This window comes from Falco biarmicus, chromosome 3 (genome assembly GCF_023638135.1).
Source record: "Falco biarmicus isolate bFalBia1 chromosome 3, bFalBia1.pri, whole genome shotgun sequence".
Lineage (NCBI taxonomy): Eukaryota > Metazoa > Chordata > Aves > Falconiformes > Falconidae > Falco > Falco biarmicus.
Genome location: NC_079290.1, coordinates 109,809,937 through 109,824,033, shown reverse-complemented (window position 1 = coordinate 109,824,033; position 14,097 = coordinate 109,809,937). Strand labels below are relative to the sequence as shown.

General features: G+C 45.8%; 1 protein-coding gene across 22 annotated transcripts in view; it reads right to left on the bottom strand.

Moving 5' to 3' along the window:
• EIF4G3 (eukaryotic translation initiation factor 4 gamma 3) overlaps nucleotides 1–14,097 on the bottom strand; it is a 148,353-nt gene that overhangs the window by 15,726 nt on the left and 118,530 nt on the right. For 21 of the 22 annotated variants that reach the window (XR_008821075.1, XM_056333788.1, XM_056333773.1 and 18 more), the window contains 10 exons: nucleotides 11,247–11,417; nucleotides 10,086–10,283; nucleotides 9,252–9,398; nucleotides 8,722–8,958; nucleotides 6,334–6,438; nucleotides 4,884–5,016; nucleotides 3,673–3,767; nucleotides 1,950–2,043; nucleotides 1,575–1,692; nucleotides 114–337 (listed from right to left, as the gene is read on the bottom strand). Coding sequence is in view for 20 of the 22 variants with exons in the window: in XM_056333788.1 (XP_056189763.1) it covers nucleotides 114–337; nucleotides 1,575–1,692; nucleotides 1,950–2,043; nucleotides 3,673–3,767; nucleotides 4,884–5,016; nucleotides 6,334–6,438; nucleotides 8,722–8,958; nucleotides 9,252–9,398; nucleotides 10,086–10,283; nucleotides 11,247–11,417 (1,522 nt within the window). In the remaining 2 variants the exon portion in view is untranslated. Of the gene's footprint in view, nucleotides 1–113; nucleotides 338–1,574; nucleotides 1,693–1,949; nucleotides 2,044–3,672; nucleotides 3,768–4,883; nucleotides 5,017–6,333; nucleotides 6,439–8,721; nucleotides 8,959–9,251; nucleotides 9,399–10,085; nucleotides 10,284–11,246; nucleotides 11,418–14,097 lie in introns of those variants that run through there. The other variant, XR_008821076.1, reaches the window with a different exon arrangement.

Genomic DNA, 14,097 nt, shown 5'->3' with positions numbered 1-14,097 from the left:
TAGGACAAATATTCACACCGCTGCACAGAAATCTGCCACTTTTTCTGACAGATTTTCCCTTATGCCTTTTCACGTACTCAGCAAGATTCCCTGAGCACGGAAGAGCCGCTTACCAGATTCCTTGGCTTTGTTCCTCTCTGCCTCTGTGCTGTTTCTGTCCATCTCCATGCCGCCTGTCAACTGTTTCACTGTCTCCAGCATCTCTCTCCGCTGCTCCTCTTGTGCCTGATTGTCGAGCAGCAGCTCTTTACTGCTGCTGCCCCGTAGGAAGGTGTTGGGGCGGGAGAGGGAAGGCGGAAGAGGTTTGTCATTCTTCTCCCTGCCTGTGCTTCCGCGACTGCGGAACAAAACCATAAACACTTAAAGGTTACGGTACAAGTAACTCCTGCTCGCAAGAAAAGACATTGGACAGCTTTCTAGCAACTGCAGGAAAACCCCACAACCCAAACCCTGCAGGATTGTCCTCTCAATTTTTTATGGTTGTAGCTACACAGAAAATTTAACTTCAAATTAAATTATCATCGAAATGAACTCGGGTCTCAGAGATGCATAAAACCAAATATCCACTGAGTGGACAGGCAGAGCCAGTGCTTCCTAAAGTACACACGGAAAAGCAATGAAGTCCTTACAGCACCTATTGTAGATGCAGAACAGTGAATTCTATAATGTAAAGGTACTGTTCTACTGTGAAAGAGCGGTGTATTTTTTACCTATTTATTGATAAAATAGCTTCTGAATAGTGAAGGCTACCAGCAACAGGTGACAAGGGTCTGTCCTATTAATTACTGTGTTAATGAGTAAGATGGGCAAAATGACACCAAAACAGAATAATATCCAGGTAAGCCAGAGTTTTAGGTGAAAAAGGAAGGAAAACATCAGAGGGACAAACCCAAGGAAACAGTCCAGCAGCTTGTGCATACTGGAAGTGACATTTTTAACAAACCATACATTTCTAAAAAGTGTCTAGAGGTGATAAATTATTGAGGGTTAATACGTTTTATGCTACAAGCTGGAGTGGCTGTAGCCCTGATGAAACTGGGGTGTGAGAGTGCTGCACAGCCTTACATATGCATCACATGATGTGGAAGCACGGGCAAGCTGGGTCACATTGCATGGGAAGGGTCAGGCACAGCCAGAATGTTTTAAGAGCCCTGCAGAATTTCTGCGAGGTTTTCAGCATGTTCTTCTGGATAAACAAACCTACTGACCTGGCTGAACCCACGACCATTGAATCCAACCTGAATAGCCATTTATGACACCATTTTATCTGAAGAGGTGTTTAACTTGTTATAAACTACTAGCAAGTGTATCTTACACGAAGGGTGACTGAAAAGTGGAACTTAAAATATTCCATTTAATGGCTTTAAAAATCAGTACCACCTGTCTCTCCAAAGATACAAAATACACATGTGTTTTAAGTTAACTCAAAGCACACAGGGTGGAGGAAAAGACTCATTCATTCCTCGAAATTCAATGAAATTCTTTCTTCCTGCGTGACAGTAACTAGAGCAGCGAAGGAAAGGCGCAGGCAGACAGACAGCAGAAGGGAAAGTCATCGTCGGACTGAAGCTTACCTAGTTAAGGCCCTGCGAGAATCTAATTCTGAAGATGCGGATGAGGCAGATACAGATGAGACTGGAGGCTGCAGCGCAGAAAATCTGTTCAAACTAGTGGCACTTGGTCGTAAGGAGTCTGGGAGATTGTAAAAACACAGACAAGAGCGACAACAAGGTCAGTAGCTGCTGATGCCTTAGCATCACAAAAATCAGTTGAGCAATAGCTGTTTTCAGAGTGATGGGGAGACAACTGAAGGGAAAAGGCTGGTCCTGCCCCACTTTAACCCTGCTGGTCAGACAGTCACACATGGAGAGGAGCATTCCCACCCAAATCCGCTCTTGGCAAGGATGGCTGGTAGCAAAGCAGAGAGGCAGGACCCATTCCTGACTTACCCATCTCGCTTGCCTTTGCTCCACCACTGCTGCCCTTTCCCCAGCTGCCCAACTGGGCTTTAGGCACAAGCTGAATCTTCTCATCTATTGTGGGCTGTAAAACACATCAAGACAAACCATTACAAGGGCAAATTATCCATCTGAATTATAAATGGGGTATTTTTTTGGCAACAATCCCCATTTTGTGAACACCAAAATACACTTTAACACATTTTTGGAAGACCAAACCCCAGCCAAAGACAGAGGACACAAACAACAAAGGGCAAGACGAACAGCCTCTCCCAAAGCGTCACAGACATTCACAATGACCAGGAGCTTTTTTTACTTGGGAACTCTGAAGCTCAGTAAGGAGGAAAAAGCGCATGATATCAGTACTTGAAAGATGTTCAGTTAGTTTGTGACTAGTAGAACGGTTTTGCTGTCCACTCCACCTACCAGTCACAACCTTGGGGGGAACCTGCACAGTAACAAACAGAATTCAGAGGGCAAGGGATGACAACAGGTTGCAGAACTCGGAGGGAAAAAGTAGTGTCTGACAAGAAGAGGACATTGATTTTACAAAGCTCAGTAGGTGAATTTATTGACGAGGAGGTTGTGACCCCACAGATCTCTTTGTATGAGCTCCTCTCTCCTTCCGACAATGCAGTTGTTGCGGGGTTAGCTCTAGTTGTACTGTATTTGTGCTAAATGCAGTAGAAGGACTTTTCCCAGATGAGCTGTAAGCCCAGACAAAAGCAGGCTGAATCCCTCCTGCTAATTAAGTTTTGGAGACTGTTTTATGACTTTCACAAGGAACAAACCAAGTCTGATCTGCAGAAGGGCTACAGCCCATCCAGGTTCTACTTTCCAGCTTGCTGAGCATCCAGGCACTGAGAGTAAAATCCAGGGAAGAGCGACATTAACTGGGACAAGGGAACGTCTAGGAATTTCCCTGATTTATGTGAAAAACGGAGTTCTCCTTGGCGAGAAAAAGGAGAACAAAGCTGTTCTGAAGATCAGTGAAAGAAATTTCCAAGCTTGTCTAACCTGCAGCCTGAAATAGATGTCCCCAAACTACCATTCTAATGGTAAATTAATAGGAAGATGCTCATCCGGAGGATGGGCATGAAAGTTTATGGCATTCTGAGGGATGCAACTGCACCACACAGCAGTCCAAGAACACCGTAAAAGTGGACACGGCTCTCCTCATACTACTTGAACCTTTCAAGACAGGAGTGCTGCCATCTGCAACACATCAGGAACATTTTGTTTTCCGATTGAATGTGGCATCCTCTTTCTACTAAGCAGCAGTGTCAGAATGGGGTCTTGAGAACTTGAGGCAGCAAATGATCTCTATCAGACCCTTCTGTCAGAGCCACGTCATGTGCTGCATCACCATCACACCCAATACCCTGATTCACATCTCTCTTCATCATTTAATAAAATGCAGATTTTCCAACTAAGAGAACGTCTGGGTCACTAAAAGGACACTATGAACCTGAGAAAAAGTGTATTAATACGCCCTTCCCCTCAGAACAAACAAAATGGGAACATTCAGAAGACCACGGAGAGTCTTCCCTTGTGCTTTATTTGTGCACACTATAAACTCTGGGGATTTAATATACCCCAAACCCCAAGTTTTGACCTCTAAACACCGTTACTGGTCTTTCCTAGACAGACAGATACAATAAGGTTAAACCTTGGCTTTGTTGTTGCTCTGAACGAGTCTTGTGCTGGCACCTACCTTGGTGATTTTAAGGAACTTGGTGGGGTCCAGCACCCTGCTGTTCTTTGCCCCCTGCACAGTGTTCCAACCTCCTTCATCGACCCGCTGGACACCTGCCAGATGACAAACATAACCACCCTTAGCTCATCCCCACTGCTCCAGCCGCACCCTGGGAAAGCACAGGCGATCGTCTCCAGGCTCAGCAAGAGGAGGAAAAGATGATGGCACGTTTCTGCTAAGCCTCAGCACAATTCTGTGCAGAAATCATGTCTTTCGGAATGTTTCTTCAGACCAAGAACTAGCTCGCCTGAGTTTATTATTATAAAATAGCCTCAACATATGAGATCTCACTATTTTCAAGGGCTGGTTTTGTTATCAGTGCTTCCTGGTTAGATTTCTCAGCATGTGTTCTTGCAGTCTGGATATGGCTGCACGTACTGTGTGTTCACAAGCTCACTGAAGGAGCAGACGACGTGCCTTTGCCAACCCAAAGCTGCACTTGTTGCACAGATTTCAGCAATGCTATGCTAGTCTAGACACAGAACCATTCAAGCAGCCACAAGTTCCTTACCTTCTCCCAATGTCAGTTTTAGGATAAATAAAGTCTACATGTATTTTCTTTATGCCCTGTTTTCACAGCACTTCCATTTGACAATCTTTAGTGTTCAAGAATCACAAAGATTTCTTCCTCCTTGCCCTGCTCTGTCCCAGTCATTCCAAATTCTTCTTCAGGTACTGCCAACCTCAAGGGCTGGGAGCAATTTAAGGTAACGCCAAGACACTGTCTCGTGTGCGAGTTAACACCTCACAACTTCAACCGCTAAAGACAACATGGTTACTTTTGAAATTAGATGCTATTCTCTTGAAATTAGATTCTGCTGTATGCAAGAATGGATGGCAAATCTGACTCCTACGTAGTAACTTGTTCTAACAGATTTCTGGCAGCCTGTCACAAAATCAAATATGGTTTGCATGAATGTGAAACTTAAGTACTACTGGCCTACGATTGTCTATTTTTACCCAAGGGATTTGCTCCTGAAAAATCCACACAGCCAATCCATGGCAAGTCTGTTCCTTCTCCAGCCTCAGCCACAATCAGGCCCCAATTCCCTTTGCTCATTACACTTAGGGAAGAAAAACCTCGCATTTTTTTTCTTTTATGTGGGATTCCCTTTATGGCCACTGGATGAAATGAGTGAGACGAGCAGCCAACTTGGCTTTTACTTTACCCGGTCTCCTCTTCTCTTTGGTCATGAGTTGTTGGACCTTCCTCTGTTCTTCTTGCTCTTCAATCTTGGCTTCTTTATGAATCTGCTCGATGGTCTTCGGGCCCTGATCTGCTCTCCGTGACACCCAGTTGCACTAGGAAAGAAGCAAACATGTGCTCGGAGATACTTCCAGGGGAGCATCATCAATGGGGTATTTTGAAAACCGTGAACAAGGCCTATCCCTGCCACCCTTGTAACGTCTTGGAGGGGCTGCTCCACGAGGGACTGGGGAAAATTCTGTGGAGCTGGGTCACGTTGTGGCGGTGGTTACCCCAGCACCACAGGTCAAAGCTGTTTGCTCTGGTACACAGACTGCGGTATATGTTTTGGTGAAGGGCAGCTGCAGTGAAGACCTGGCTCTGTAGAGGCATGACTGAATTCAAGACATTTTAACCCCTAGCATCCTACCCATTCCCAGCTTTCCAGTTTTTCCAGGTTCAGAGGATAGAGAAGGACCAGAGGGAGGCTGCTGTTGCTCTCCAACCATTTATTACTGACACCGCTTGCCGAAGCCCTTCCTTCAAGCTTAAGGAAATAAACGGAACTCAAAATAAAGAAGCAAGAAGCAACTACATTTTATCTGGAGATGGTGCTTTGCCACTCCAGGGATTGTGATGGCTGAGACAGGAATTCTGCGGCGAGAGGTGGAGCCGTCTCTGCACTAAACATTTCCACTGCTTGATGTGCCTACTCAGCCATACACTGTACAGATCCATCTACCCCTAGAACAACCAGACTCTCTCTTGATCTTGCTACAACCTCATTACAACTTTCGGGGTAATTATGTCTGCGTACCCTGCAGTCAAAATGGTGACTTCAGCCTCCACAAAAACCCAAACCAGCTTCAAAACAGCGATGTGAGGTATGAGTAAAACCTGCCCAGCATTTCAGTCATGGCCAAAGCCATGCTGCTACCAGCACCTTCACTGGTGAAATTACATGTGCTGGGTAAAGTTTGCGCAATCTGTGGTCACATCTTCAACCACGTGGTGTAGAGACACCCTTCACTGTACCACACTCCAGCTGTTAACACCTTGGCTGTGTTGAAAACCATTGCTTGATTACCACACAGGCAGGTCCCCGTCTGTACTGTGCACCTGCTTGTCTACACCAGGTTATTAATTTTTGGAGCTTAGTGTGGACCCATCGGCGTCACATTCTGCTGCAGCACAGGCTCCATCTGCTTTTGTCTGCACAATATGGCCAGTCAACAACTGGCAGATGCCTGGTTGTGCTACCAATAGAGCTGATATAGGACCATCCTTCCATGAGATCTTTGGGATAAGGAGTGTAGATCTCCCCCTAACATCCCACATCTGCTGTAAATAAAGTCCCTGCTCTCGCAGGAGTGCTCTTTCAGCCTGGACATGGAAGGCAACATGCTCCTTTACTTACTTGAGTTGGCACCTACCAGCCTTAGGTCTATTACATCCTGAAGCATGAACCGAATCCTTGAAGATGTTTTCCTCTCTTTCACAATCTTCTCCATCTGATTAAAATACTGGTCCATGCGAGGCTACACAAGAGAGACATCATCATCAGTGCGTCTTGGAAGAAAAGGAAAATACTCCCTCAGGTAGGGAGTCAGTGGGTTCTGCACTGTAGCATTTTCGTGCCAGAAGCACATCTGGGGACCCAGCTGCTCGGAGTGAGTGCTGGGTCTCGTACGCTCCCCCCAGGTTGGACCTGAGCGTGCACAGTGCAGGACGTGCAGAAAAGGAGGCACAACTCTGCAGGCACCTCGTTCGTTTAGCACATGCATTCTCTGCATTTTTAATCGCTCAAAAGATCTACACCCTCTGCACGTACATAATAAACTTGCCATCCATTTAAAAAAAAATAAAAATTAGTATTTTTTCATGGTACAGCTAAGCTGACCTACTGGCTAGTGGCCACCAAAGAGGGGAGTCCTGCTCTACTTCTGAGCTCCTCCTTTTCATATCAGCATGTGTGCTCATCACCTCAGCCCAAGAAAAACTGGCTCAGGAAACTGAACGGGAATAAAACTGACCCTGCACACATTTTGATGCTTTACCTCCCTGAACTGTCTCATCTGGGGTCAGGCAAGGGAAGCAGAGGCAGAAGCAGTGTTTCCCTCAGCAAGAAACTGTTTAACAGGCTTAGCTGTGGTACAAAATCCCACAAGCTCCTTTTCATCCAAAAAGTCGTGATGTGATCGAATCCAAATCAGTTTGCACTAAGACATGAAATGGTATCATTAGAGAAGCCTCCATTAGGTCTAAATTTGACTCGCCAGGCTCCAATGAGCCTTTTTCCCCCCGAAATGGAGGCTCTGGCCATTTTAAACAAAAAGTTTCAGGGCAGTTTTCTAAAATGTTTCCCACCCCCTTCACTAAAAACTAGCTAAACCCTTTTCCTTATACTTAAACAAACAAGAAAAACCCTATTAAAATTTGGTTCTGGCCTTGCCTTGGAAAGTTTCAGCTCCAAGAGCAAACGTTTCCAAAGTCAGGAATGACGGGGAAAATATTTAAAATGGACATTGTCCAAAAGCTTTAATTGTAACTATCACTAACGCTTCACCTTCAGTAAAACACACATAATAAAACTTCTACTCCGTTAACAGAAGATAAATAAAGGATTCTCACTCGATCTTGATAGAAACAACAAATCACAAAGACAGGAGACTGGCAGCTTCTCACAACACGTAACATGACATCTGCAAGCACTTCCCTGCTGTGTGCATGCTCCATGCTACACGGTGCCACGGCTCTGGGCTGCAGGACCGGCCAGTGCACCAAAACATTGGCTTCTACAGCGTTTCCATGCTCGCAAAACAGCATCCAGGACTCATCCAGCATGACCTCAGCTACTGCTTAGAAGTCAGACCCTGTTTTCTGCCCAACACACGTGGAGAAATTTAATCCCTGCTTCTGACACTTTCAAACCTGCACCAATAATGTGTATGCTGTTCATTAACAGTGTCCGGTATTTAGCCTGGGGGATTAGTAGTAAACTGCGCCGTTTTGGTCAATGCTCTGCAAAACAGTTTGGGAAACTATTTACCCGTAAGGATCAGGATTGATCCACCGTGATCCCTGCAAACCAGTGCACTGTAAGGGACCTCCCTTCCCCGAGCAGCTGAAAACAATTAGCTCAGTTTGTTTCCAGAGCTGAGTCCCACTGATTTCTGGCAAAACCCTCGAATGCTTTTTCATCCCAAGCCTAGCTTGTGTGAAAGAGCAGCAGACTGCCTGTGCCAAGAGAAGCTCATCCGAGTGTGTAAGGCTCCGTGCTACATATACATTTGTTGGAAAATCGGGAGGAGGATGCTGGAGTGCTGCAGTTGCAAACCAGCTGCTTCATTCCAGCATAGCTGGAGGCAATGATGACACAAAATAAAAGCATCCACCAAGGTTCAGGTAGGGGTTTAGGCCAGTTAGGAAGGGTTTTTTTAGATTTAACCCCAACGATACATGTAAGTGGTACATTTTGTAGGTAATATAAACCTTCAATGGTAAAGAAATGACTCTAAATATGAATGTTTTGGACACTGCAAGGTAAGAGATATCTGGAAAAAGTAGGTGTTGAGCATTTCTAGGTTGTGTGTTTGGATGAAATATTTGGAACAGCTAACAACTGGAGAACACTGTTGAAAACGATACAGAACCCATCACAGACAAAGGAGCAAGGCCAGGTCACGGAAGAGCAGATGATTTCCTTGTGCCATACAGAAATGGCCGAAGAAAAAAAATAAATCCTCAAATAAAACCACCCCACCCCTATTTTTCCATCCCCGCCCAGAAAGCCTCATCTCTCACTCCCAGTCCTGCCCTACCTTTGCTTTCTCAAAGTCCAGGTCCTTGCCAATGGTAGTTAGCAGGCGGCAAAGGCACTCAAGGGACTCCTCATCGTGGTTTTTCAGCAGCTTGACCACGCAGTCATGCATGATAGCCTCCGTCAGCATTTTCAGTTTGAAAAGCTCGCCAATGAATTTTATATTCCCAATGGATCTCCGTCGGGCCTTGTCCTTGGCCTCTTCCAGCTCGTCATGGAGCCGTGTCTTCTCCTCCGGCTGTAAAACAGAAAAACAGTTCTAAAAAGCCACGTTCACAGAGCTCAGAACTCTTCAAAAGATCCAGTTTCACATTTAGAGTTGCTGTTGTCTTGTTTACATTTTTTCTCCTAAAAACCAAGAAAAGGCTGGTGTAAACCCACTAATCAAGGCAGGTATTTTTTATTACACTCAGCCAGTGTGACAGAAAACTCTCAACTCCAAAATTCCCCCTAAATCGACTGCCATCTTCAAAAGAGATCACTTTCAGAGGGAGCTCTGAGAATTTATGGGAGGAAAAAAATACCACTTACAGTGGTAGCAGCTTCAAGTTCTTTCTGCTTCTTTTCAAAGACGTCGTCGTCAGCCTTGTCCTTTTCAAATTCCTTCTGGCAGCGATTTAACAGCAACTTGCGGAAATTTACTGTGCTCCCAGGTTTGTCTGCCATGGGCACTTTCAGCTGCAGAAGGAAGAAAAACATCAGCAGAAATACGGCTAAACTCTACATACGAGCGAGGTTTCCTATAAGCCATCCATTACATTTTATTATGCACTTCATATTCAGCAACACAAGCCTGCAAGGCTGTGACAGTTAAACATCACGTCATGATTTCCAGCGGAGTTTTACATTTCATATGTAAAGTCGCACTCAAAACTTGGCTGACACCACCTCCGCCCAGAGACAAATTACATTTCCATTCACAGGATCCTTTAAAAAGACACGCTGCCTAAAAACACCCTTGTTATGTGGCGAAGACTCCGTGCTCCTTTGTTGCATGTCATGAAGGATCAGGAGGAGAAGAGGGTTATTTTGTCCCAGATTCACCATCTGAAAACTAGCTGTCCAAAGCTTGGCTCAGCACCTCGGGCTCCTCTTGGAAATGAGAGATAAACTGAACTTCCCAAGCGTGACTCACTGCATCTCGCAACCAGGCAGTGCGAGGTGTCCTCAACTCCAAACATATCACTCCAAGCAAAGCCCTCTGTCTGCAGGCATGGCCAACAAATGCAGAAGAAGAAATCTGCCACTTTATTTACCTTCAGAGACTAACATTTAACTCTACTCTTGCCACGTTTATGTTACTGCCAATCAGTTCATGGGGATAATGAGCAGAACATGTTCCTGTTTGACTTGGGCGGCTCTTACCGTTACAAGACACCTGCACATGTTGGCATACGCCACCGAGAAGCTCGGTTCATCAATTGCCTTCTCAAAGACCAGGTCGATGACTCCTTTCAGCCTCTCCTCGGTATCTACCGTCAGGTCTGTCACTTGCTTCATGAGCTGATTGAACATCTGGGGCGTCAGCTTGTTCAAGATGCTTCGTACCTTGCGGAACAGCTCCTGAAGGACAGAAAAACTCTTCAGTACAAATCCAACAGGCGGCTTTCAGGAATGAGCTAGGCTGCCACCTCCAAGGTGAACAGAGATGCTGTCCTACGGGAACTCCCTGGAAGCTGTTACACACACGCACACGTCTGTGCACAGTCCGGCCCCAGTTCTAACTCAGCTACCCGTGACCACAGACCAAGGCTGCCGCACAGGGTTTTTGGAAACACCCAAATATTCTTGATAACAATTTAGCCATGAGATATAAATTAACAGGGAGTGACATCCTTCTCCCTCAACCAGAGGTAATCAACTTCTCCTATATTTATTTTAAGGCATTATTATTTTTTTTTTCTCCTATCCAGAATGATAGTTAGGTCAACAACGCTGCTGTTACCCCTGAGAACAGAATTCCAGTGTCCCTCAAGACTATCCCAACTTATCCTATAAATTACCAGTTTGACCACCAGGCAAACACCTCCACCCAGAGCAGCCGCCTGGTAGAGAACAGCAGGGAGAGGAAGATGCAGAGAAAGCTTCGGAGATGGTGCTGTTGGGCTGGGCAGGATGATCTCAGGGAATTTTACAGAGGAACCTCAGTCTTGCTGAGGTTCAGGGCAGTAACATGGTCTAAAAGGGGATGAAAAGCAAGTTCTGTGCTGGAAGTTTGAGGTTGTTTGCTTTAGAATGGGGACAGAAATATTCCAGTAAAAGAGCAACAGGAAAACAATCCTGGAAGAGAGGTAGTAGGTTGTCTGGTGTTCCCTAATTAGACTCACTTAATAGAAAGGCCTGCCATTTGAACTTCAGGGCAGGAATAAACACGTGAAAAAAAATAATCAAGGTAGGGGGAAGCTGTAATTCCAACTGGAATTTCATTGCCCTTTTTCACTGTCTCACACAACAGCTAAGGCAAACCACCATCCTCCTGCTGTTACAGACTGCTGCCCGCTCAGAAGCGCTTGCTAAGGCTCTCACCTGGGTTTTGACATTTTCTGGGTCCTCAGTTTGGTTTTCTCTCTTCAGGCTTGGCTTCCAGGCATTCTCTGCCTTCTTCAGGTGGACATCCTCCTTCACACACACAGTGATGATCTTCCTGGGCTCTCTCCTCTGGCCTGGCTGAGATCTCCTTGGTCCAACATTCAACAACTAGGACAAAAATATTCCTTGTTATATCCCCTTTTAAACTCACACCTCGATAAACCGCTCCAGGGCACACGCCAACACCAACAAGCAGCAACTCCTCCTAGGACTCTGAGGACTCCCTCCGACCCAACACATCAGGCCGGGTTGGTCAGAGGGAACATGAAGACACCGGACACGTTTTTCTTGGGCAGCTTTTTCCAAAACAGATATGGGACGACCGCTGCCTATGTGCACTCGTGATGCTCCGGACACTGCTTAAGCGCTGCAGAATTGGCCCTGACTGACCAAAACGGCCTCTTGAAAGCCAGAAACTGCGTAACTGAGACATCATAGCAAAGGTGCATTTAAGGACTAAGTCCGTCCTTACAGGTGCAATTCAAACGTGCCATCCCAAGCAATTAGGTAACGATAAATCAGCAGCTCTGCCAAAAATGTTAAGTTTTACTGGAGATTGCTTCAAACAGAGCCATTTTGAGATGAGAATTATATAAAATGCACTGAATGGAGCATCAGTGCAGCTCCTGCATTGCAGAAATACAGAACCTAACAGATGTGTGTCAAACTCTTTGTAGTTTCACAGAAGGAAGGGAAACACAGTACTTTGTTTGAAACCACATCAAGCGCCTCTCTGCAATCCCATATAACATGATGCTCCTCCCAGTCAAACACTATCAAACCCCCGTTGGACATATGAAACATAAACGGTATGAAAACTGCCCAGACTGGAGAGCTTTAAATCAGTTGCACAAGTGATGGGGCACAAGATACCCCAAAACTCCCTCTTCATCACCTGGGAGCTTCTGATTAAGGACTGAAAGTATCAAATGCTGTCAGGTTATTCTTCCCCTGCGCTCTGTCGTATTTCTGAACTCATTTATTAGAAATGTCTCACCTCCATGTAAAAATTAGCCCAGCAACAAAACTCCATTATCAAACCCCATTACTTTCCACAGAAGTAATTAATCTCCTCAGAGGGCAGCAGGCAACCTCCACATGAAAGACGGGCCATTTAAAACATTTCTTTGTTCAGCAGAAGGGATTCAACAAGCATCAGAGAGGCAAAACCATCTCAGTTATTCAAACAGCTTCACTGAATACAGGAAGAAAGTGCTCTTAGCTGGTGCCTCTTATGTCGCGTATCAGTCCCAAACCTGGTTTTGCACTACTGAAAAACAAAATCCTCCTTAAAGGCAGGAGCTCGTATCTGCAATGTGAACCACTTGGCTTTGACGACGTAAACGCTTGCCACCGACGAAAGCAAACAAACACAATCACTGTCACTGCTGGAGTTCATGTTTGGGCTTCAATATGGGATAAAAGCACAGAATAAGGTGTTGTCAGAAGACAACGACCCCATGCAGTGACATGCTTCATATGCCGAGACAATGCATGGAAAAGAGCTACATGGCACAGCGTGTTAGTGCACTGCCCCACCACCTACGAAGCCCGCTGTTCAGATCCCACCGGCATAATCCATCAAATAAATCCATTGAATCATTCAAACTCCTCTGGGCGCAAGCCGTAGCTGTAACGCAACTGCCCGAGTCAATTGCTCCCGAGAAATCAACAGTGGAACGAGGCAGCGAGAACAGGGGAGCCTTTGTGATGCTTCTCTGTGTTAGACACCTTCCCTACAACAGTTACCCATCCCTCCCTACGACCCCGCTCTGCTCTCACCCAGAGCCTGACACCAGTATGACGCAGCCAAGTCTGCTTCACAGCCCCACGTTGAGACACCTGCCACTGTTTTTATGCAATTTTGCACCATTTTTGCTGCCCAGGCTCTAACCACACCGCAAACGTATGGCTGTGGAAAGAAGAAACTTCCCTCCAGCTGAAAAACCAGACAACAACGCAACAGCAAACCGACTGGTTTCAACCACGTGCATGAGACCTCATCACACACCGCCTTGCCCGCGGAAAGCTTTGTAACCAGAGCCAGGCTGGCAGCAAATCAAACGATTTGGGCTCATTTTCCCCAGGAACACGGGTACAGCCAACGAGGGGTAACCTGCAGCCGCCCCATCTCTCCCGCACAGCTGGGCTGTGACATGCGAGGACACAACACAGAGGCACGGCACCTCCTCGGGTACGGGTCCACGCAAAGACCAGGCACCAGCTTTTACAGCAAACACTTCCCTGAAGGAGGTGACTCTTCCCCTTGCAGAACTGATGGATGCAAGGAGCACCTGGGCATCTCCGAGTGTCGGCACGTTACATGTCACACCCTCCTCAAATCTGGCTGCCTTCGAGACCAGACCTTTAAGTGCATTAATAGAACAAAGACTTTCTGTAAGACTGTACTTTTTTTAATGTACGTGAACAAACTTGGTTCAAACCGTTTGATTAGGTTTTAAAAGCAGTGAACAGAAGCCTCCTTTGAATGTGTAATAAAATAATACCCGGATAACACTTTTCTAACAGAAAAAAATCTTGGGGTTTTTTGGCAGCAAGTTAAAGTAGGTGCTTGAGCTCATTCATGCCTGGCCTCCTTTTTGTAACCCAGTCCAAGTAAATAATAATGGTTCTGTAGCACCTGATATTACAGCACTACAGCTTGCACTGAAATAATATCTTCCACCAAAGGCACGGAGAAGTGCTTACCAGATGTTACTACATTAACCCGAATTACCTGTCTTCCAGAGGAAGAAGGGGGAGGAAAAAAGGAAAGCAGAAAGAAACA